The following is a 23,515-nucleotide window of genomic DNA, read 5'->3' on the forward strand; positions in this document are numbered from 1 at the left end:
AATATGCCTTTATTCAAGAGGCGGAGTTAGGGCTATTTAGCCCTCTCTACCACTCAACCTCACATAATATACAGATATATATATATATACATATTTACATTTAATGACCTTAAAACTATAACAAATTCCATTTTAAATTTAAATTTAACCAAAATATATACTACTATGTAATAATTAAAAATCAAATTTATCAGCTGACTATGTAGAAAATTTTCAAACAAAGATAAATTAAAACTTAAATTAACAATTTACTTTTTAAATAATTTCTTGTTTATATGATGACATCGTGTGAAAGTACACTGCCCATATTGCCTTTCTCATCTCTTCAACACTCTGCACATTTCGCCTTATGGCCAGGCCATAATAGGTCTGCAGTTTTTGAATATTAGGCTTACTTAGCCTACCCTGCCCACCTAATCCCTTACCATCCTCAAGTTATACTTTACCCGAGACAGATTTTAATTTTAAAAGCTGCTTTCCCATCCTCTTTTGTACATGTCCAATGCACTCTAATTTTTTTAATTGGACATCATCACCATACATTTTAGCCCCTTGAACAGCATCAAAACCTTTGGAGTCGCCGTCTCCCAAAAAGTTCACATATCTTGCTTTGTACAAAGCCTCGGATCTCCTAAAAGTTTCTAGAGTGCCATGCCTCCGCTTGTGCCTAAATAATTAGTGGCACATGACTGTTCATGGTTGTTTTTATCTCTTTTAGGACACAAACAAAATTTTGACATGACAGAAATATCAAGAACTTTACTACTTTCTGCAGAGGTTACTGTCAAAACTCCATTCATCGAAGTATGACCTCGCTTCTGCCATGTACCATCTACAGTGACAGTCAAGTCTGGGACATTGTCATTCATAGCAATAGCTTGCTCAGCTGCTTTTTTCATACTTTCTCTACACAACTCCTCAACTGTTGATAAGAGCAGTAAAGAATACTTCTTGTACTTTGTAGGTGGAGGGGGCAAATTCATTATGTCTAATAAAATTCTACTTGCAGTCAAGCCTTTGCCGATTTGTTGCAACCCATGCACAAGCCTTATATTTAAATCATAGCAGGTCTTTGTTTCATTTAGTAGGCCTGTAGCCTTTACATATTTTTGACAGTTTTCTATTGATTGACTTTCATTACAGTTGTTGCACATCAGTGGCGTAGCGAAGGGGGGGGGGTCCGGACCCCCCCCCCCCCCCACCCCCCCCCCCCCCCACCCCCCCCCCCCCCCACCCCCCCCCCCCCCCACCCCCCCCCCCCCCCACCCCCCCCCCCCCAGGTTGATGTTGTCTCATAGGCCAGATGAACGGCCGACAACATACGGTATCAGAGCACGGCCCCCGCTCAACTGTGACTCACCACTCAGTACCTCTAGTGAGTGGCACTTTGAGTTGCCGAGCAGACGTCGGCTTTCCACCTCCGTAAGTCCTCTAGCCATTCTTCTAGTCTGGACTCTTGATTGTTATAGGTTTTGCTGTGATTCATAAGTGTCAATCTCGATTAGCTTTACGTTTTCTTTAATATCTGTGATATGTACTCCTGTAGTAAATACTAGTTGATGCAGGGTGTGTTACAATGTAGTGCAACCAATTATATTTGTTTACTGCACCCGTGTAAGGTCGTAAAACAGTATTTGTAGCTTTTTAGATTTTACTCTGCTGACTTTTGCAGAGAATTCATCAGTATGATTGGACATCTAACAGAATGAAGAAGAAAGTCAAACAGAAAGTAAAGAGCACTTATGTAGAGAACATATCTAAGTCTATGTTGACTATATTGTGATTCATTACACTCCAGGAAAAAACAAAATGGCTACCTGCCAATACTGATAGTGAAAGTGGTCCCAGGAAACAGTAAAATAGTGAAGGTTTTAGGTAAAATCAACAAATTACCTCTTATCAACACCTTACCTGGAGTACTGTAAGTCCTTTTACATATGATTTGACACATCCTGATTCAAGACTCAAGATAATTTTTCATTTTACTGACACTCACACAGCTGACCTGGATAGTGATGCCACAAACACCTAGACAACGAGCTGGCTGATATATTACAGCCACATCACATCTAGATATCACAGCTTATGAAAAGCTCTTTTTACAAAATAAAGTTATGTTTACAACTAAGCTAAACTAACTTAAAGCATAACTGAAATACATATAGAGTATAAGCACATAACCTTATTTAGTCAACCATATGACATCACTCATATGACGTCAACACCCGACAGTCACGTATTACATTCCAATTGAATAATACGGCTGGCAGCCAGACAGACGGGAGCATTGCCCGCCACCTGCTGACACTGCAACCTCTGACCTCAGACGCAGCTGTACTGACAAACTACACTAAGTAATTTACTGGCTCACAGTATGTTACATTTCGACATGGTTGTTGACTACCTCAAATCAACCTAAATTAAATTGTATATTTTAGACCTGGACTTTGTTGTCATAAAGAAACAGCCAACCTTTTAAAAACTGATTTATCCTTACAATTGAACCTCAAGATTTTTGACATAAAGAAACAGCCAAACTTTTAAAAACTGATTTATTCACATCTGAATTTTAAGATTTTCGACATAAAGAATCAACCAAACTTTTAAAAACTGATTTGTCCACATCTGAATTTTAAGATTTTTGACATAAAGAAACAGCCAAACTTTAAAAAACTGATTTATCCATACATCTGATTTTTAACTTCTCAACATAAAGAAGCAGCCACACTTTAAAAAATTGATTTAGTTTGACACCTTAACCTTTTCATTTTTCTTTTTGACATTTCAGAATGCCCACAAAATATCCCTGTGGCACATGTTCAGTTGGTGTGAGATACTCTGGGTTAAAATGCAATGGTCCTTGTCAGCTATGGTATCATGCTGGCTGCCAAAGTATCAGCGAAAAAGCTCTGAAAAAAATAACTTGTACTGAAATAAATCACTGGAAATGCGTCACCTGTAAAAAAGACTTTTCAACAAACACCTCTAAAGTCGAATCTCTGCCATTGACTAGTCAAATTGAACTTCTGAATGAGATAAAGGAAGTTCATGATAAGATTAAAAATCTTCAAGATCCTGACGACTTGGAAACATCCCTCACACTAGCTGCTGAAGCTGGAAATGCTTTGTTAGCTGAAAATAGAAATCTTAAAGAGAATTGTATATACACGTTGGATATAACACAGAAGAATTCTCAACTAACTCAGCACATGAGGGTAACTTTTGAGCTTGAGAAAATAAAATATGAGGCCAACATTGAAGAACTTGAAAGTCAGATTCAAACCCTAGAAAACAGAAATTCCAGGTTAGCTGAATCTTTACAGGAAGCTGAACTTCAATTTTGTAGAGAAAAAGAATCACACACCAATCTTATACAAGCTTTCGAAGAACAGGATAGGAAAAAAGAATTGGCAATTTTAAACTATGAGAAAGAAATAAAACAATTACATACAACCTTAAAAAATCTGAAACGGTCTCATCAAGAGAATCCTGACTCAGATAAGGAAATCAAAATTTATAAAACCTTGGAAACTCAAACCGAAAACATACAATCACAGTTACTGATACAAAATTCTGGAAAATCAAACAACCTTACTCTTATTCAGGATATGATAAGCCTGAAAAGCCGTCAAGATCAAATGGAAAACTCAGTGAAAGCACTACAGAACCAGTTTCAGAGTTATGCCAATAAAATTCAAGACTGGCCACAGGCACGCATACACTCTAACAGAAATAAAGGAAAAACAAAGACCCATTTTAGTGTATCCCTACAAATGGCTAAAAATAGGTCAAGTAATCAAAATCAAGTTGTAGCTCCTGCAACACAGATATCTAATTCCAAGCTAACAGAGCAAATAGAAAATACGTCAGTGGTTTGCTCGGACACTGTCTTCAAACTGACTAAAAGCCCGCCTCTTAACTCAAAGCCACGAGCCAAGGATGAGACATGTGAGGAGTTTTATACCAAAAACATCGTGTTTTTCAAGGACCACATGATCAAGCATTACAACTGCTTGACAGAGAAAAATAACTCACTGCCTATCTTTCATCCTCGATCTCCTGTGCAGGCTGAAGTCCACCAACCACACAATTTTTTATGCCACAGCAACATGAAACAGCAAATTAAAATCATAACCAGTCCTTTGATTGAAACCCCTTCTCAAAAAGACTGTATACATCATTTAACAGTCCTTCATTAGAATGTAAATAGAATTAGTAATAAAATTGACCGTTTAAAACCATTTTCTCCAAATAGTGAAGCCACACTTAATTGTACTAACAGAACATGGACTGACTCAAGATCACATCAGTAACACTCGACTTGAAGATTTCTGTTTGATAGCAGAATATAGTCGACAAAATCATTTGAAGGGAGGTTTTGCAATTTATTATAAAGCATCTCTAAGCAATCAGGTGGAAATGGTACAAGTGCAGAATTTCAGTATTGAAATTGTGTGCGAGATAGCCATGGTGCGAGTGAAAACTTTAAACCAATATGTCTATATAATGGGCATCTACCTCACAGTGGGCATCCTCAGAGCTCACTAACTGAGAGCATGGGTGTGATTGCTTCAGTGTTAGATACGGTGCCAACCTGGAAGAGCCCAATTGTTTTAATAGGTGACATTAACATCGACTGCCTTAAACTCGAACATGACCAAGTGCTATCTGATGAGACACTTTTTAGCTACAACATGACTAGAATCTCTCTTCCTCCAACTAGAAAAACACCACAGTCACAAACATCAATTGACTGTGTATGTACTAATAAAAAAGGGATCAATTGAGATCTTAAATTCAGGGATTTCTGACCACACAGCCCAAATTTGCACGCTCAATGTTTTTACAGAAGATACATTACCATAATGTTAAAGGACAAAAGAGAAATTTTAATGATGACAATATCCACAATTTAAAACTGGCATTGTCTAATGAAACCTGGGAAAGAGTCATCAACTGTAATGACACTGAAATTGCTTATAAAAATTTCTCTAACATCATTACATCAGCACTGAACTAAACATGTCCTTATAAAAAATATAAGCAATGCAAAGGCAAAGAAAAACTATGGGACCCTGAACTGCACACTTTGAGGCAAGAATTCTTAGGCGCCAATGAGCGTTATCTTCTTATGGGCTCATTAGAACACAAGCAGGAAGTTGCTACTAAGAAAAATAATTATGACTTGAAGATAAAAGAACTCAGATGTCAGTCAACGGTCGACCGAATAGCACGTTCAGAAAATAAAACTAAAGCCCTTTGGAATATTATAAATAATGAAAGAAGAACCAAGAAATCGTCTGTAGGACTGAAAGAACTTAAAATTGGAAATAAAACTATCAACGATCCTCAGCAAATTGTGGAACATTTCAACACTGTTTTTACGACCATGGCTGACTCTGCTATTTTAAACAACAACCCTCTAAAGAACAGAACTCCAAGTCCTATTCAGCAGCTTGACACTCGCTCTTTTTATCTCTATGACACAACAATTGAAGAAGTCATCAAAACGATCAACTCACTCCCAGCTAAAGTCTCTGCAGGAATTGACGAAATCTCACCAAAGTTGTTGAAGGCTTGTAAACATGAAATAGCTTACCCTTTAACCACTCTATTAAACATGTCCTTCCAATCTGGTAGATTTCCACATCAACTAAAACTATCTAAAGTAATCCCCATTTTTAAACAAGGTGATCAGTCTGAAGCATCAAACTATCGCCCAATCTCGCAAATTTCAACATTCTCTAAAGTTATTGAAAAGATTGTGCTTAATCATCTCCTAAACTACATGACATACAATAATCTGCTTACTGATCAACAGCACGGTTTCACCAAAAATAAATCTACATCGACAGCTTTAATTAGTTTTATTGAATACGTAATAGATCAAATAGAAGCTAAAAATACAACAACAGCAATATTCTTAAATTTAAGCAAAGCCTTTGACACCCTTGACCATGAACAACTGCTGACCAAACTAAATACCATGGGAGTACTGAAGCTGAGTGGTTCAGGAGTTACCTAACCAATAGAGAACAGGTAGTTGAAATCCGGCATACTCAAAACAATAAAATTGCACACATCAGATCCAGTCCACTTCCAGTTCTAAGGGGCGTCCCCCAAGGATCAGTCCTGGGTCTTGTACTCTTTACTCTATTTACAAACGATTTACCTAAGTACTTAGATGAGTTTGCTACAACTCTGATGTATGCAGATGATACCGTTCTACTTTTAGCCGATAGAACCCCAGAAAACCTGGAGATAGAGTCATTCACTGCAATGAACATGGCGGTACAGTACTGCCATATTAATAACCTGGTAGTTAATGAAGCTAAAACCCAGCAACTCATATTGGGCCCAAAAAAGGAACAAACTGTGCACCTGCCTAACGTCCAAGCAGCATCAGAGGCAAAGTACTTGGGATTGACAATAGATGAAGATCTCAAATGGACAACACACATTGACAACCTGTGCAGGAAATTAGGTACTGGACTGTATGTCGTTAAAAGAATAAAATCAATAAGTGATGTACCCTCTGCAAAAACAGCCTACTTTGCTTTATTTGAATCGAACCTTCGCTATGGTCTCCTGGTCTGGGGTAATTCATCTGCAGGAAATCTCCAACGTGTGCTGGTAACACAGAAAAAAGCAGTGAGAACACTTGCTGACTTACAGCCAAGAGAGAGTTGTCGACCAGCTTTTATCAACCTCTCAATTCTGACGGTTGTATCCTTGTACGTGCTGGAGGCAGTAACCTGTGTGCACAAGAGAGGTTTTCCCAGAGGATGTAACATACATCATTACAACACAAGACGAGCAACAGATTTTCACCTTCCTGGGCATCGACTTTCTCTATTTGAGGAGAAGCCCTCTTACATGGGTTTAAAACTGTGGAACCACCTGCCAGAAGACCTGAAGGGACATGGTGCAGCAAAATTCAAGAAGGAGGTGAAGTTGTGGCTGCTGCAAAATCCATTCTACTCATTAGAAGAATACCTGAACAGAGAGCAAAACTAACAACCAAACTGGACATTTACCTGTAAATTCATTGTTTGTAAACTACGCAATTGTATTTATATGATCTGTAACAAATTTTGACGAGTTACAATTCTCAAAGAATTTGTAAATAAAGAATTTGTCTATTGTCTCCTCCTTGGTCCGTTATTTCATTACAAGTTAAGTTTAAGATCTGATTTTCATAATAAATTTGAACATGAATTTAGTCCAAGCATATAAATTAACATTTGGTTAATAGTCGAGACAAGGTTTTACATCAGTCCGTTAAATTCATTCAATAATCAATTTAATAAGAATCCTTGTATAATTATCTTTTCAGAATCAGCTATTAATGTTATCTGTTGTTTACCGCAGCAGCAATTAGTGCCGAACAACAGCCAAAACTCGCTTTTATCAGTTAGTTGTGCGTGCGGTCAGACAACGTGGTCGGCAGGCTTTGGTCGTCTGGTCGTGGCAGGCTCGTGTCTTGTGTGTCGCAGTGACTGTGCGTGTTGTGCTCTATGACTGGGAAGAAAATCAACGAGTTCTTTTCTCAAACCCCTGGCCGTCAACTCAAGCGACAGCGTTCACACTCGTCACCCGGAGCAGTGGAGGAAGCAGTAGACCTACAAGGTGCGGACATGGCTACCGGTCGTGTAGGTGATCTGAGTCAAGAGCAGTTGATGGAAGGGCTATCACAACTATTGGACACTAAGTTGTCAAAATTAGCTACTAAGGATGATCTTTTAGCTTTATCGAATAAGGTCAATGCTCTGGAAGAGGAGAACAAAGCCCTTCACAAAGAATTGATAATGTTAAAATCCAAGAGTAAGGTTATGTCGGACAGGCTGGTAGACTTAAAGGGAAGGTCCAGGCGAAATAATTTAATTTTTAAAGGGCTAAAATTTGATCAGAAGTCTGATTGTAAACAGGTTGTCAGGAAGTTTTGTGTGGACACGTTGAGGAGTGGTGACGGGTTGTGGGTGAACAGAGCCCATCAGCTAGGCCGAGACCGCAGCACTATTATTGCTCATATACCGGACGACGGGGATCTCGAGTACATAATGTCGCAGGTGAGAACACTAAAGGGCACAGGATTCGTCGTCCACCGAGATTTTCCTCGAGAAATTCGAGAAAAACGGGCCAAGTTTGTTGCTGTGCGGGCGGAGGTCGAGAGAGTCAGTGGGCGGCGCAGAATGCCTCTCGCCTTTGACCACCTAACCATCGAGAGTGTGCGGTTCACCTGGGAAGAGGGACGATTGATGGCGGGACGTGATGACGGGAGCCAGAGACTCATCGAACTGCTGGGTCATGACTTCTCCGACTTCTTGAGAAAACTGCAAGAGGAGCAACTTCGAGCTAGAACTCGCGCACCAGGAGTAAAGGGGAGAACAGAGAGCCAGGGGCGACAACATCAGCCGACATCGGAAGGTGACATCAGTGCGAACAACGCAGGCTGCGGGCAGTGAGGAGGACACGCCAATTCCATACCCCGGACGAGGCAGCAGGTCAACGTTAGTGCAGATGAATTCGGTGGAGCAACAGAAGAATGTAAAATTTTAGTTTTTAATGTATGTGGTCTAAAGAATAAGGTGAGTGATGTTGGATTTAAAGAAATGATTAGAAATTACAATATAATTATATTTTTGGAAACTTTCATAACAGAACACGACAAAGATTTTATCTCAAACCATTTTAAAAATTATAGAATTCACTTTGATTATGCAACTAGAGTAGCTAATGTTGGTCGTTATAGTGGTGGATTAATTATTTTGTTCAATTTAGATTCAAAATTTAATTCAAAAATACAGTATATTCAAATAGAACATCTTAACTTTGTACAAATCAATACTGGAAGAAAAATTATATTGATTCTTCCACTTTATTTAAACTTTAATGGTTGGGAAACTATTTTTCGTAATGTAGAGTCCTTCTTTAAAGCAAATTTTATTAGCAATTTAGTTATTATGGGAGATTTGAACGCTCGAATTGGAACTGAACAAGATTTTAATATTTATGAAACGTTCGGATTGACTACAGTTTAAATGAAAGTAGAAATTCAAAAGATCGGTTAGAAAATGTCAGAAGTAAAAAATGTTTAGAACTATTCGATAATTTGGGTTTAGTTATTTTGAATGGGCGATCTGCGGGTGATACTTATGGGGAATTTTTGTGGGACCAATGGGGAATTCAGTTATAGACCTCGCGGCGGCTTCAATTAATTGTCTTGATATGATTAAAGATTTCAGAATTGTACCGTTCCCTTGTTCTGACCACTTGCCAATAGAGGTAACCCTCAGTGTGGACGCTCCTGTTGCTGTGGGATAGGCGCAAGTGGGGGGCGAAACCCTACCGTTATTGCCGAAACTCAAATGGACACAAGGTGACGAGATTCATTATCGCGACAAAGTTGGTCGGGAAATTGCTCAGGTGCAGCTTGTCAATTACAATCAACTTAACATAAACAATATAATAAAATGTATTATTAAATCTGCTCACTCAAAAGAAACCTCGAACACATGTACTTTTTTCAGTGCTAAGCAGCCTTGGTTTGACCATGAATGTTTCACTGCTAGAAAGAAAGTATTCCGTTCCCTTAATTTATTTAGAAAGTCAAATTCTATACAAGTTAAACAAAAATATTTAGAAGAAAATAAAAATTACAAATTAACGTGTAAAAATAAACATAAATTATATCTTGATAATATTATATATAATTTGTATAATGCATCTGATTCCAAAACATGTTGGAATGCAATCAATAGTTTTAAAAATCGAGAACCGAAGATAATCGGAAATTTGTCCTCTAACGAGTGGCTCGGACACTTCAGAAGACTCCTTAATCCGCCTCTGTTAGCTGCAAGCGTCAGCTATCCTAGCCCATATATTGCCGACGAGTTTCTCGATTGTAATTTTTCATTGCATGAGCTGGAAATAGTTCTGAAAAAGGCTAAAAATAATAAGGCGCCTGGATTAGACAGAGTGCCATATGAGTTTTTTAAGAACTCTCATATCAGTCTGAAAAACAAACTTTTGGAAATTTATAATAATATTTTTAATACGGGTGTAGTACCCGATAGTTTTAAGAAGTCTATTGTTTTTCCTTTGTACAAAAAGGGTGATGTAAATGACAGTAACAACTACAGGGGATTGTCGTTTATTGATTGTATTTGTAAACTATTTACCAGTATGTTGAATAATAGGCTATATAATTGGGTGAATGAAAAGAAAATGCTAACTGAATATCAGGCGGGGTTCAGAAAAGGATACTCTACAATTGATAATGTATTTAACCTTTCGAACATTATTAAACTCCAGCTATCAAACAAAAAAGGAAAATTATACTGCTTCTTTATTGACTTTTCTTCGGCTTTTGACGTCATCGACAGGAAAGCGTTGCAATTTAAACTATCGAATATGGGTATTTCAACGAAAATGTTAAATGTTCTAACTAATTATTATGATGGTACAAGTGCGAATGTATGGTGCAAAGGAGATATAACTGAGAGTTTTGATACCAAAATAGGCTTAAGGCAAGGCTGTATTCTCAGTCCCTTAATGTTTTTGCTATTTGTGAATGATTTGCCCGAAGCGGTGGAGGGGGGATGTAGTTTTGGGAGTACACGGGTAAATACACTCATGTACGCTGATGACATTGTTCTCATGTCGCTTTCTGCTGCAGGTCTACAGCATATGATTAATAGACTAGAACATTATTGCGAAGCTTGGAATTTGAAAATAAATTTAGCTAAATCTAACATATTGGTTTATAGAAATGGCGGAAAACTAAAATCTGACGACAATTGGACTTTAAAAGAAGAACGAATTAAAGTCGTCGATAAGTACAAGTACTTGGGTATGCTTTTTACAAGCTCCTTATCTTGGGGACTGCATTTTCAAGAAAAATTGACCATGGCTAAATTTGCAATCAATTCAATTTGGCGAAATTTGATTCTTTCTAATAAAGCTCCTCTGAGTGCAAAGATTATCTGCTTCAATTCTATTATTAGATCCATTATTTGCTACAGTGCTCAGGTATGGGGCTTCACAGAATACGATGCAATAGAATCAGTTCAGAGAACATTTATTAAAAAAATGTTACGTCTACCTTATAATACGCCTAACTATGTTTTATATTTAGAAACAAATTTTGAAAAGATTGTTACATACACTAAAAAAATTAGCTCTGGTTATATTTGTAAAATTTTAAATTTAGAACACCACCGTTTGCCCTACATTTTAGCCCAGCAAATAATTTTGAAAAACATCTATTGGTGTAAACAATGGAAATTGTTGGGTGAAAAGTGTGGATTGGAGGTGGATTTCTCGACCGATAACTTGGGCAATCTACGCAACCAGCTGATAGAGGTGGTATCTGGAATGAGCGCTCGGTGGCGGGCAGAGTGCGAAGGCAGGGCCCGCACCGCGGTCAACCGCTCACAGTATTTAACCTTGGACCTGACCTCGGTGACGGGAGTGTTTTTACTGATCGATATGATATCCCTACAATATCGTGGGCTATCAAAGCCAGGGCAGAACTAGTTGACTTAAATTACAAACCATGGTTACCAGAATTTAATTATAACTGCTCTTTGTGCAATTTAAATGAAGCTGAATCCGTCTTTCATTTCGTATCAGTGTGTCCAATTTTGAGGGAAATAAGAAAATATTATTTTGGTAAATCAACATTAAACAAAAATGAATATATACATTATTTAAACGGTAGGAATTGGCGGGTTTTGGAGGGTTTCATGAGCACCGCGTGGAAGTATAGATGGCAATTAATCCAGGAATTCAATTTTTAGGGTCGAATTTAAGGTAGGAAAAAGGGGAAAATATTTTAATTACAACATTTGTATATTTCAGTCATCACCTTGTTTTTTCTTCCATTTATAATGTAATTTTGTTTTAATTTTTCTGAGTTTAAGGTATTATATGTGTATAAAATGTGTGTGCGTGTGTGTGCTGTTCTATTGAAAAAAGTTGTGATTAGTTTAAAATTGAGAAATTAAATAATTTTAAGTTAGCCTTATTCAGTTTTTGGAAAAGTGTCCCAGTGTGTTGATTTATAATTTTAAATTATTAATGCCATTTAACTTGACTTTTGTTATTCTTAGATTAGTACAGTTATCATTCCTGCTAACCACTACAGATGGCATTCAAGCCATTGTAGATGTAGTTTTTTTTTATTGTATGTATTGTATTATATTTTGGTCAAAAATAAAAACACTTTTTCATTCATTCATTCATAAATTAACATTTGGAAATTGAAATAGAAGTGATTATGATAATGCTCTATGCAAGGTAAAATTTTACATAATAATTAACTTAAAGTAATAGAATATTAACCCTTTGCACGCCATAAGCGAGTTACTTCGCATGGATAATAGTCCGTACAGCGCCCATAGCGAGTTATACCACGAACTACATTTTACAACATTAGATAGTTTAATAGTTGTCGAATTTGCCGCTAGATGGCAGAGAAAGTCACTTTTGCTGCCTAGAGCCATTATCCAACGTGCCAACTGAACGTTTGAGGAGTATCGATCGGTAACAGCTGTTTCTTTATATTCATTTTTGTTTCCCGTACTTCTCGAAACGCCCAAAGCGAGTATACTCGCCGCCATTCTGTGAAGCGCTGCCATTCCGTGAAGTCTATCTTTAGTGTTCCTGCTCACTGACAGTTTACGTTTTTACAGTTTTATTAGTTTATATTACGTTTAGTGCTTGTGAACTACTAAAACTATTACTATAGTAATAACTATTATTTATTATTTTGACGTAACTTGTGAATATATTATTGCCATAATTATGGCTAACGCAGACGATCCGGACTTTGACGATTTCGTTCTTGGGGTTATGGGGTTTTCAAGTGTAATTGACGAAGTCGAGGATGTTGAGCAACAGGACATTATTTTGCATAATTTGAGTGAAAGTGAATCTGACTCTGAAGATGACACTCAAGCATCAACCTCAAATAGGCCTACAAGAAATCTTCCATGGACTGAAGTAACTAATTATGATCCAGGTCCTAGCCATTCAATACCAATTTACAGTGTAAATCATTGAGCTAACTTGCCTATTTCTTTTGATTCCGATTCAAAACCAATTGAATATTTTGATTTATTTTTCAACGACGAAATAATTGATTATATTGTATTTGAAACTAATCTAAATGCAAACAAAGAAATCGGCACAAATATTTCACCTAATTCAAGACTGAAAAGATGGAATGACATAACAGCATGTGATTTGAAAGCTTTCCTAGGCGTAATCATAAATATGGGCCTGATTCCAATGACCTCCATTGAAGAATACTTTAGTACTAAATGGGAATCACGTATGAAGTTTTTTAGTGATTTTTTTTCAAAAACGAATTTCTCAACATTTTTTGGCAAATTCACTTTAATCACAATCGAGGTGGTGTCAAACCAATAGGCTTCCTCATACAACCTCTAATTGATCATATGAGCAAGATGTGTAAATTATTTTACACTCCGAGTAGTGGAGTCGCTGTGGACGAGAGCACCATCTCGTTCAAAGGTACAGTAAGCTTTCGGGTTTACAATCCTCAAAAACCAACCAAATTTGGAATGAAAGTATTTGTGTTATCTGATTGTTCAAACGGCTAGATTTTATCCCTTATTTTGGAAAGCGGGAACTTATACCAAACTCAAATCTTCTAAAAACTACACAGATAGTAAAAACTCCTTGTGAGTCAGTAATTTTGAAAGATCCAGCTCATCCTGTAAGTGGGTTACATGTTTATACCGACAGGTATTATACTAGCCCAGAACTAGCCAGGGAGCTACTAAAATCAAATTGTTTTCTCACAGGCACTGTTATGCCAACTGGAGTAGGCTTGCCTCCAAATCTAAAAACGAAATAAAAAAAATGAAAAAGGGTGATATTATATCACAGAGAAATAATAATATATTAGTTGTTTCTTGGCGAGACAAAATAGTAGTTCACTTGCTGAGCACCAATAATAAAGGCAGCAAGACAGACATGATTGATGTACCCAGTAAGTGGCCGAACAAACCTCCAACAGCCAAACCAAATGTAGTTTTAGACTACACCAGGCATATGGGAGCAGTGGACCGGAGTGACCACTTTATTTTATCCTACAATTTTTTGAGACGGTCACGAAAGTGGTACAGAAAAACATTTTTTTGACTGTTTGAGGTAGGAATTGTAAATTCCTTACATATTGTACAAAGACGTACAGAAACAAAACTTGAAGAAGCCGATCACACACGCACAATTTAGAAAAAGTTTAGTGAAGGATCTCGTTGCAAGCAAACTGACGCAACCAATGAGCAGACGGGGCCGCCGCGGCCGACCCACTCAAGGTCAAGGAACACCACCCGCTGAACGTTTGAACAAGAAACCACATTTTATTAAGAAGAGACCAAAAGGAACAGCAAGATGTGTGGTTTGTCTCAAAAATGGCTTGAGAAAAGAAACTGTATACTCGTGCAAGACATGTACAGACAATCCAGCAGCGCTACACCCAGAAGTTTGTTTTGAGGCGTTTCATACTTTGGACGATTATTCGTAAAAAAAATCAGAAAACAGTTTGTAAGATATCTTTTTACTGTTTTCCAAAATGTGTATTTATTTACTTATCATATCTACTTCATGTACCAGTATAAGTTTGTAAAAATTATACAGTTTTATCAAAATAACTTTTTTATTCATTTCATACCTACTGGTCCTTAAAATAGAAAAATATCTATATTTCGTTTAAAAAATGCCTATAAAAGCATTTCATGGTTTTTTATTCTTTAAACCAATTACTTAAACAAATAAAAAAATGGCTTTACAGTTTTCAAAAAATTAAAATATTCAGTAATTTGGCACTAGGGCAAAACATATACGTAATTACTTGGCGTGCAAAGGGTTAAGAGTGATATGTTCAATCAGCACAGATTCGACAAGTCTAACACTCTTATTAGTTATAACATGATTATCTCTTAATATTTTATTGATAATTTTTATCTTCCTAAGAGCCAAACAAATGTTCAGGCAATAAGAATTTCACATGTTATTTTAAATAAGTACAAGTAGATACTTGTATGTTTACTTTCTGTGTGATCTTTCTGAATCACATTAGAACGTTGCAAATGTCTGTAAAATGGTTTAATAAGTTAAAAACAACAATAATTAATGTATTAGTATTACAATAAATTAGGTGATAAGATCACATAAGTTACTGTAGTTTAATATTACCTAAACATTTTGCATTTGTTATAAGTTAGGATCAAGATTGAGTTATTTTACTTATATAAAAAAAATTTCTTAAAGGATGTAATAACTTGAAGTGTATGTAGGCTGAATTAAATATTTTATGCGTTATCTGTGAATGATTAAAAAATATTGTTTGCAAGGAATTGAAACTAAAGTGTACCTGCTTGTAAAAACATTTGTGCTCCTAAGCATTTAAAATACAATGTACGCTTTCTTCCAAGCGTCACACAGCAGTTAGGCTTGTCATGGAAGTTCACTGACAGCCTCAGCCATGGGAAACACGAGAAGATCCAAAAGTAAACAGATTTTATGTGTCTCTGATCCACCTGTTACTTGGTATAATAACTGGTTACATTTTCCAGACAACTCATTCACTACTTCTTGTGTATTATATTTGGTTCTGGAGCTTTAATCATTTCTGAAGCATATGTACACTTGGTTTAAAGGTAGTTTTTGGTCATAGGCACCAAAATGCAATGTCATAGGCATCTGGAGATACCTCGGATTTGTCAAAAATGACATTCACTGAAGCCTCTTGAAATGTTTGTTTCTCTCTGAACGATGTGAAGACATAATTGAAGTGCCTAAAACAGATTGGTCATAAATGTTATGTTATATGTTTTATATCAAATGTTTATAATTTTAAAAATATACATTTAAAATCTAGGTAATTGTTTATAGATAAACTTGTGATAATCAGATAAATTTATATAAAGTTATTTAGTTAAGTTTAACTTTTTCTTCTTTTTTATACAGTGGGAGCATATGTTTTGCTTATTTCATGAATAGTTGTTTCATAATATTATGGTTTAAATGTAGGTTAAACTTATTTTAAAAAGGCTATTTGTCAATACCGTGCATCTTAGCTTTACATTCCTATGTTAAGTGTTTAAGCTTAAATATGTATGTTCTGTAGTCACTTACTATAGCATGGATGATTTTCCATGGTGATTGGTGTGGCCATCTCAAACCGAATCTGTAATATTTAATCAGCAACAAATTAATCAAATTTCTAATCAATCAACTGCCAAACAAATGTGCTCAATAATCTGCAATACATCAAGTGGAAGGTAACTTTAGGTAATCTGTTCAGGAAAACATAAAGATTAACATTGTTGATATATATAACTCCTGTGAAACTTGACTAGTGTATTACAAATCTTCTCTTAAATAGAGAATACAGCAGTTAACTATTTGTATTAGCTGATAAGTATTTAGAATCCAGTAAATATATTGTAACAAATTAATAAAAATACATCACATAATATACATTTAAACATGGATTGTAGGCAGGGCCGTCCCCAGTATTTAATGCGCCCGGGGCAAATCATGCCTTGGGGGCCTCCACATAAAAATTACATTTCGTCAGTACAGCCATACCAACTGATATGGAATTTTTGGAAATTGTTATATGTAAATAAATACTCCAGTTTTCTGTGTGTAACAAAATACCAAATATATTATATATGTACATTTAAAAATGTTTTAGAATAGATAATAGAATATTGAATAGACCTATATACATAGATATAAAGAAATTATTACTTTGGCTCTTTGGCATACAATACTTTTGTGGAACTTTAGGGCTATTAATAGTAGTAACAGATATAAACGCAATGCATAACTATTTCAATCTTAATGTCATAACTATTATTTACCTTTGACAGACATAGTTTTATTTTTTAAAAGAAATCTTCCTGGCCTTTGCACTAGCAAACTTCTTGATAACGTCTTCTAACTTCAGCCTTTTACATTCTTCATTTTCAATAGACAGCATGGCAAGGGATGACAGTCTCTCCTGAGACATTGAAGAACGCAAGTAGGTTTTTATTAATTTAAGCTTACTAAAGCTTCTTTCAAAACTGGCAACAGATATGGGAATAGTTAGAAGGATTCGAAGTGCAATCCATAAGTTTGTGTATAGGTCCTTTCTGTCTGTCTTCTTAATCACTTTTAAAACTTGTAATGGGGTTGCCTTAGCTAGGCTTACTTCATTCACAATAGTTTTGACATGAAGGAGTTCCTGATAAAGTTCTTTTCCGCTTATGTCAGAGGTTTGCCCAAACGATAGATGTTTCTGTAAATTTGCACAACATTCCTTCAAATCTTCTGCGTGAGGGAGTTGTTTAAGGTCGTATAAAAACCCCCATTTCAAGTTGTGGTTTGAAAACTGAATTAACCTTTCTTTTAGGGAAGCCTGCATAATGTCCAATAGTGGGTAGAAAACGTTACTTTTAAATTCTTCTTCTGGAGTTGCTTTGTAGTCACTTTTACTTTCATGATCAAAAAGCTTATTTTTTGTTCTTTGGCGGTTTTCTTTAAACAATGGTTCCATGTCAATTTCACTACAAATCTCTTTGGCTTTTGAAACTGAGTCATTTAAACCGTCTTTACGAAAATCATCTATGAACTGTAAAGTTTTTTGCAGCAGATTTGATGTTAAAGCAATATCAGTGCTTTTACCTTGTAAGGTTTTACTTATCAAGTTTACCTCAAACAAAACATCGTGCCAAACAATAAGGCAAACCAGAAATGAAAAGTCTTCCATGTGAATTTGGAGGGACTTAGCTTCAGATGAGATTGTAGGGTCATTGACAGTTTCACTCAGTTCTACAAGAGTGTCAAGGACGTCTTTGTACTAGTATCGAACGGCAGATACAGAACTTATTCGAGCCTCCCATCTTGTTTCACAAACCTTTTTCAAAGTTAAACCTTTAACATGGTCACTGACAACGCACCAACGTTTTGGAGATGATGCGAAAATAGTGTAAATCTTTTGAAGGATTCCAAAAAGTAGAGTAGACTTGACGGATGATCTGGTTCCATCTGCAACAACCAAGTTGAGGCTGTGGCATCCGCAGGGTGTAAATACAGCTAAAGGATATTCTGAGGATATTCATGATTGGACCCCTTTTTTAGCTCCTGCCATGTTTGCGCCATTGTCGTACCCTTGCCCGCGGCAGTTACTCATGTCCAAACCACATAACTCTACCTCTTCTGTTAACAATTGAGTCAATGCTTCCCCTGTTGACTCCTCAGTAATCGTGTAGCCTATAAAACTCTCTTCAATAACAATTTCACCATCGATCTCTTCTTCGTGAACATAGCGAATGGTGAGAGATGTTTGTTCCTTATGACTTACGTCTGGCGTACAATCCAACATAACTGAGAAGTACTGTGACAGCTTTATTTTCTCGATTATATTGTTTTTCACCTCCTTTGCCAGGCAGTTTATCAACTCATTTTGAATATTGACACTTAACATTTGAACTCGATATTCACTCTCTTCAATGCATCTTAAATGTTCCATCATAACCGGATCAAACTCTCCTAGTAACTGGATAAGGCCAAGGAAGTTTCCGTTATTTTTTGTATAAAGTTTTGTTGAGTTTCCACGAAAAGCCAAGTTGTGTTCTGCTAAGTAAATAATAATAGCAATAATTCTTCTTAGTATGTTTTGCCATCTCTCCGCTTCTTTTTGTATTTGGCCCATGAGCTCAGTATCAATTGCTGCATTTTGATTGATTCTACGTTTAGCTTCAATCCATTGCGGGGTAAACTTAAAATGCTCAGATGACGTTTTGTGAGATGAAGTTCGCTCATGAAATTTTTTCCAATTATTGAATCCTTACTTTTTGCCAAAACTTGAGTGTGGATTATTGTCAAATAAACGACATGGAAAGTAGAACACTGCATCAGAAGAGCAAGAATAAACTAACCACCGCCTTTTCAATTTCTCGCCATTTTCTGCATGGTGATATTGAAAATCGTTTGAAAAATGACGCTTTTCACTGTTTAGTGGATAGTCATCATTACTTTTTTTAAATGACGGAGCACCCCTTGTTATGATTTCATCTCTCTCTCTCTCTGACAGTTAAATTTTCAGGCCAAGTTGACGGGTCATTTGAAAAGTTTTTATTTTGGTAGTTTAACATTTCAACAGTTCCTTTCTTAAGCTTGTCACTGGTTTCCTCCTTCAGTATTTCAGCAGTCTCCTCTACCTCAGTTAAAATTAGGTCTTGTTCATATTCATGGTCGAAGTCTTGGGTATTTGAAGTAGCGAGTAAAGATGAAGTAGGTTGTTGGGTAGTGCGCTCAGCTATTGTGAAGAATTTTGTCAACTTGGGTACTTTACTTAAAAGAGCACTGTGAGCTAATTCACTGTCTTTTGTTAATTTTCGTCTCTGAGCACCTGATAGTTTTTTAGACATTTTAATAAAATAATCAGAAATAAAATGAAACTTCTTCAAAAAATTATGCTTGTTTACTTAAAATGAAATTAAAAAATAATGTTTAAATCTGTTGGTCTACATGTTGCGTAGTTTTTATGCCTACGCTACGACATGCAAGCTAGAGTGCACACAGTACCTTGGTCGAAACAACATTTACATAATTATTACCAATACATATGACAACCAACACATATTTAACTACCACATGTCTGTAGCTTTTGTATATGTAGGTACTAATACAATACGAAGCTCACCTCTCATGTACACATTCGCTTAATTTCACAGCTCTAAGTCTCTACAAACACTAAACACACGAGAGTAGTTAGCAACCTAACCTATACGGTGTAGACACAATGACAGTGACAGTTGGAGTTGCGAGTGCGGTGTTGCCAAATGGTCTAAGTTGTTTTTGCCGCGCGGTGTTGCCAAACTTAACTTACTAAAAATAAACAGTATTTTTAAGTATATGGTTTAAACCAAGTTCTTTTTAACAAATATTAAGGCACCGGATTGGTGGTTTGTATGTATATAGTAGAATATCGTTGAAATTTTGTTTTACAAATTTAATATTGACTAAGAGTAAGGCACCTCCTAGCCGCGGCACGGCGCCCCCTTAGCCGCAGCGCCCGGGGCGACCGGCCCCGTTCGCCCTCCCTTCGGACGGCCCTGATTGTAGGTGGCCTGATTAATAGTGTTTACTCTTATTCTGGATAATGTTTTCTAAGTAACTTAATATCAGTGTACAATTGATGCAGCCAACTTTCTACAGTTATTATCTAGCTACAGTTATTCTAGGACTGAATTTTACTTGGATTCACAGTTTACACAGGACGTTTTAATAATAAACGGAATAACGTCAAGTATTTTGCCCAACTTAATTTGACATTTTTTTGTTTCAGTGTTCTACAAATTCAACCATGGAGAGGTATACCATTGAGGAGCGCATTAAGATTGTTCAAGCATTTCACGAAAATGGGTGTTCAACTCTAAATGCATTTCGTGCACTTCGTGATTTTTTTGGTCACCATAATCGACCAAATGTGTCCACAATCAGGAAAATTGTGGGCAAATTTCAGCAAACCGGATCTCTGGTAAATGTGAAAACACCTGTGCCTGGTCGCCCAGTTCGTTCTACTCGTCGTCGTGCGCAACAATTGAATATCTCACGAACATCACTGATGCGAATATTGCATAAAGATTTGAATTTAGATGCTTTCAAGGTTCAATTAACTCAAGATCTGAAGCCTACTGATCATTTCAAGCGTCGTCAATATGCCGAATGGTTGGTTGAACAGACAGAAGTCAATGATGATTTTTCAAAGAAAATCATCTTCAGTAACGAGGCACACTTTCACCTCAGTGGATTCGTAAACAAGCAGAATTGCCGCATTTGGGCAAATGAGAATCCACGAGTGATTGTTGAAAAACCGATGTATTCAGAAAGAGTGACTGTTTGGTGCGGTTTATGGGCTGGCGGCGTCATCGGGCCGTACTTCTTCGAAAATGAGGTCGGCCAAGCAGTTACCGTGAATAGTGTTCGCTATCGTGAAATGATAACGGACTTCTTGTGGCCAGAAATTGAGGATATGGACCTGGACGATATGTGGTTCCAACAGGATGGTGCCACTTGCCACACATCCAACGAAACAATGGCTCTTTTGCGCGAGAAATTCAATGGCCGTGTTATCTCACGTCGTGGCGATGTTAATTGGCCGCCACGATCATGTGATTTGACACCGTTGGACTTCTTTCTTTGGGGATATTTAAAAGAAAAAGTGTACGTCAATAAACCAAGAACAATTCAAGAGCTAAAGGATGAGATAATTCGGCATATTAACGACATTGAGCCACAATTATGTCTCAGAGTCATTCAAAATATGGAGCATCGGATAGAGGTATGCCACCGAAGCCGGGGCGAACATTTGGCCGATATTTTGTTCCACACATAATTTTCATAGATCCTTATATCATAATAAAATATATTAAGATAACTCTCTGAAAACTCGTTGTTTTATTTACAATTTACCTCGTGCATTTTGGGTGGACCACCCTTTATAATAAAGTTTTGATGTATGTTTTTTACGTTAAATTGCGTTTTTCCTGTTTGGACATTGTATTTTGAGAAATATATATTTTTTTATATTTTGATTATCATGTGTAAAAACATAACATCATTACATATTCTTTCCACTGATTCTGTAAACATTAATAAATTGAATTTAAAGAGGAAGGTAAGAAGATCGTAGTCTGTAAAGGAAATCATATATATTCAAATTGGATTTAGATTTCTATGGGAAAATTGGGACAATCTTTGAAACTTTGCCACTAAAGAAAAATTTAAAATTGGAAATACTAGCGTTGATTTTTTTATGCAGCATTTAGTTATTGAACTTTCATCCTCTAATTTGCTGTATATCCCTCTCATTTTATATTTTACTAATATCGCTTCATAATAATAATAATAATTCTTACTCGCTTATTGGTTAACGTACAGAGTTTAAGGCCCCCCATCCACTTACAGTTCGAACTGCAGTTCTTGACTGCAGTCAGAACTGTGAACGGTGGACTGTGGACTGTTGAAAAATGTTCACGTCAGTACGGACTGCAGTCGCGGACCGCAGTCCGTTCGGTGGCGTGGTTGTCGTGGTCAGTCTTTCCGGTGTTTTGCCGTAGGTGTGTACTTTGTAGTTATTATTCGTTATATTATTTATTATATTTTTAGTTATATTATTCGTTTTGTGGCTGTAGGAAAAGTGCATTCTAAGTTCTTATCGTATGTGAAGTTAAAGTGCAATGTCTACGTTTGAAGATTTGGCAGCATACGCTGTAATAGAAACAAAAGTTCTCTGTAGTACCACAGCTTTGGTACATATATATCGTCTGTACCACTGCCAGAACGTTGAGAGGCTGTTACCTTTCTTTGTTCCTTACGAAATGCACTTCTGATATTGTTTATCTTCTTCAACACACATCGCTTTTTGTTGCAGTACTGTCAAACCCTTTCACTACTAATAGTAAACTACGGTGGGCTGCTTCCTTCTTTTCCCTATTGTGATAGTCTTTTGACTTAACCTTCCATACACATTCATGTTTCCTAAACTCCTCTATAAACTGTAAAAGATTATCCTTCGACCAACTGGCCATGATTGCCGCGTCACAAACAAAACAATGCGCAACCACCAAACGCTCACCACTCAATGACGCATGAGGCCGACACGGAGCAGCTGAGCTAGCGCATGCGCATATCTCGCAGCTTGGACTGTCGACTGTGGCCTGTCACGGGAGCCTCCACTAACTAGCAGTTCCGCCTGCAGTCCGATCGTTGAACTGTCGCACCGTGCGACAGTTGACAGTCCAACGATTCGCCTGCCGGATTCCCCATCCACTTACAGTTCTAACTGCAGTCCCGGACTGTCTCAGTCCAGGACTGCAGTTAGAACTGTAAGTGGATGGGGGGCCTTACGCTTTATTAATCTCCCTTTTCCGATAGAACTTAGGGGAACTATACCTCAGAAGCTGCAGACTCAATCAAAATATCTTGCACTACTAATTAATTTATACATGCACAATAACACATACAGATTTTTGGACAAGCAGAAACACAAACACATATTTGATGTTATTTAAGTTTGAAAATATTATTGTTATATAAGTAATAATTGTGTTTTTTTAATAAAATAATGTTTTTAACACTTTCAAATCCATTGACTGTGCATATTTTGCAATAAAGTCTTTGGAATTAAACTTCCTCATACAAGACAGTTTTTATATTGTGTATGAATTACTATTTTCTTTACACCTGCAGCATGATTGCCATAAATGTTTTTTTACTATAAGCTACTTATCTGATACAGTAAGGTTTTAGAAGGTTAACTGTCTTAGTTAAGTTTGTTCCATTCAGTTTGCTTTTAGTTAGGTTTTAGTGTAATTTATATAATTATGTAATTTTGATTGTAAATATTGTATTTATGTACAATATATATTTTGCTGTATTTTAATGAATAAAATATTTTTATTAATTAAATTTTTATTTAATT

General features: G+C 36.5%; 1 protein-coding gene and 1 long non-coding RNA gene across 2 annotated transcripts; one reads left to right on the plus strand and one right to left on the minus strand.

Moving 5' to 3' along the window:
- Positions 1-1,284: 1,284 nt before the first annotated feature.
- Positions 1,285-21,976, plus strand: LOC124352827. The gene is made up of 2 exons (XM_046802522.1): positions 1,285-1,422; positions 20,378-21,976. The coding sequence occupies exons 1-2, from the start codon at positions 1,285-1,287 to the stop codon at positions 21,425-21,427; spliced, it is 1,188 nt and encodes a 395-aa protein (XP_046658478.1). The 3' UTR covers positions 21,428-21,976.
- LOC124352828 lies at positions 14,490-18,596 on the minus strand. The gene is made up of 3 exons (XR_006921540.1): positions 16,905-18,596; positions 16,171-16,222; positions 14,490-15,830 (listed from the first exon to the last, which is right to left on the minus strand). It is a non-coding gene; the product is annotated as an uncharacterized LOC124352828 (long non-coding RNA).
- Positions 21,977-23,515: the final 1,539 nt, after the last annotated feature.

The sequence above is a fragment of the Homalodisca vitripennis genome, chromosome 1 (assembly GCF_021130785.1).
Source record: "Homalodisca vitripennis isolate AUS2020 chromosome 1, UT_GWSS_2.1, whole genome shotgun sequence".
Classification (NCBI taxonomy): Eukaryota; Metazoa; Arthropoda; class Insecta; order Hemiptera; family Cicadellidae; genus Homalodisca; species Homalodisca vitripennis.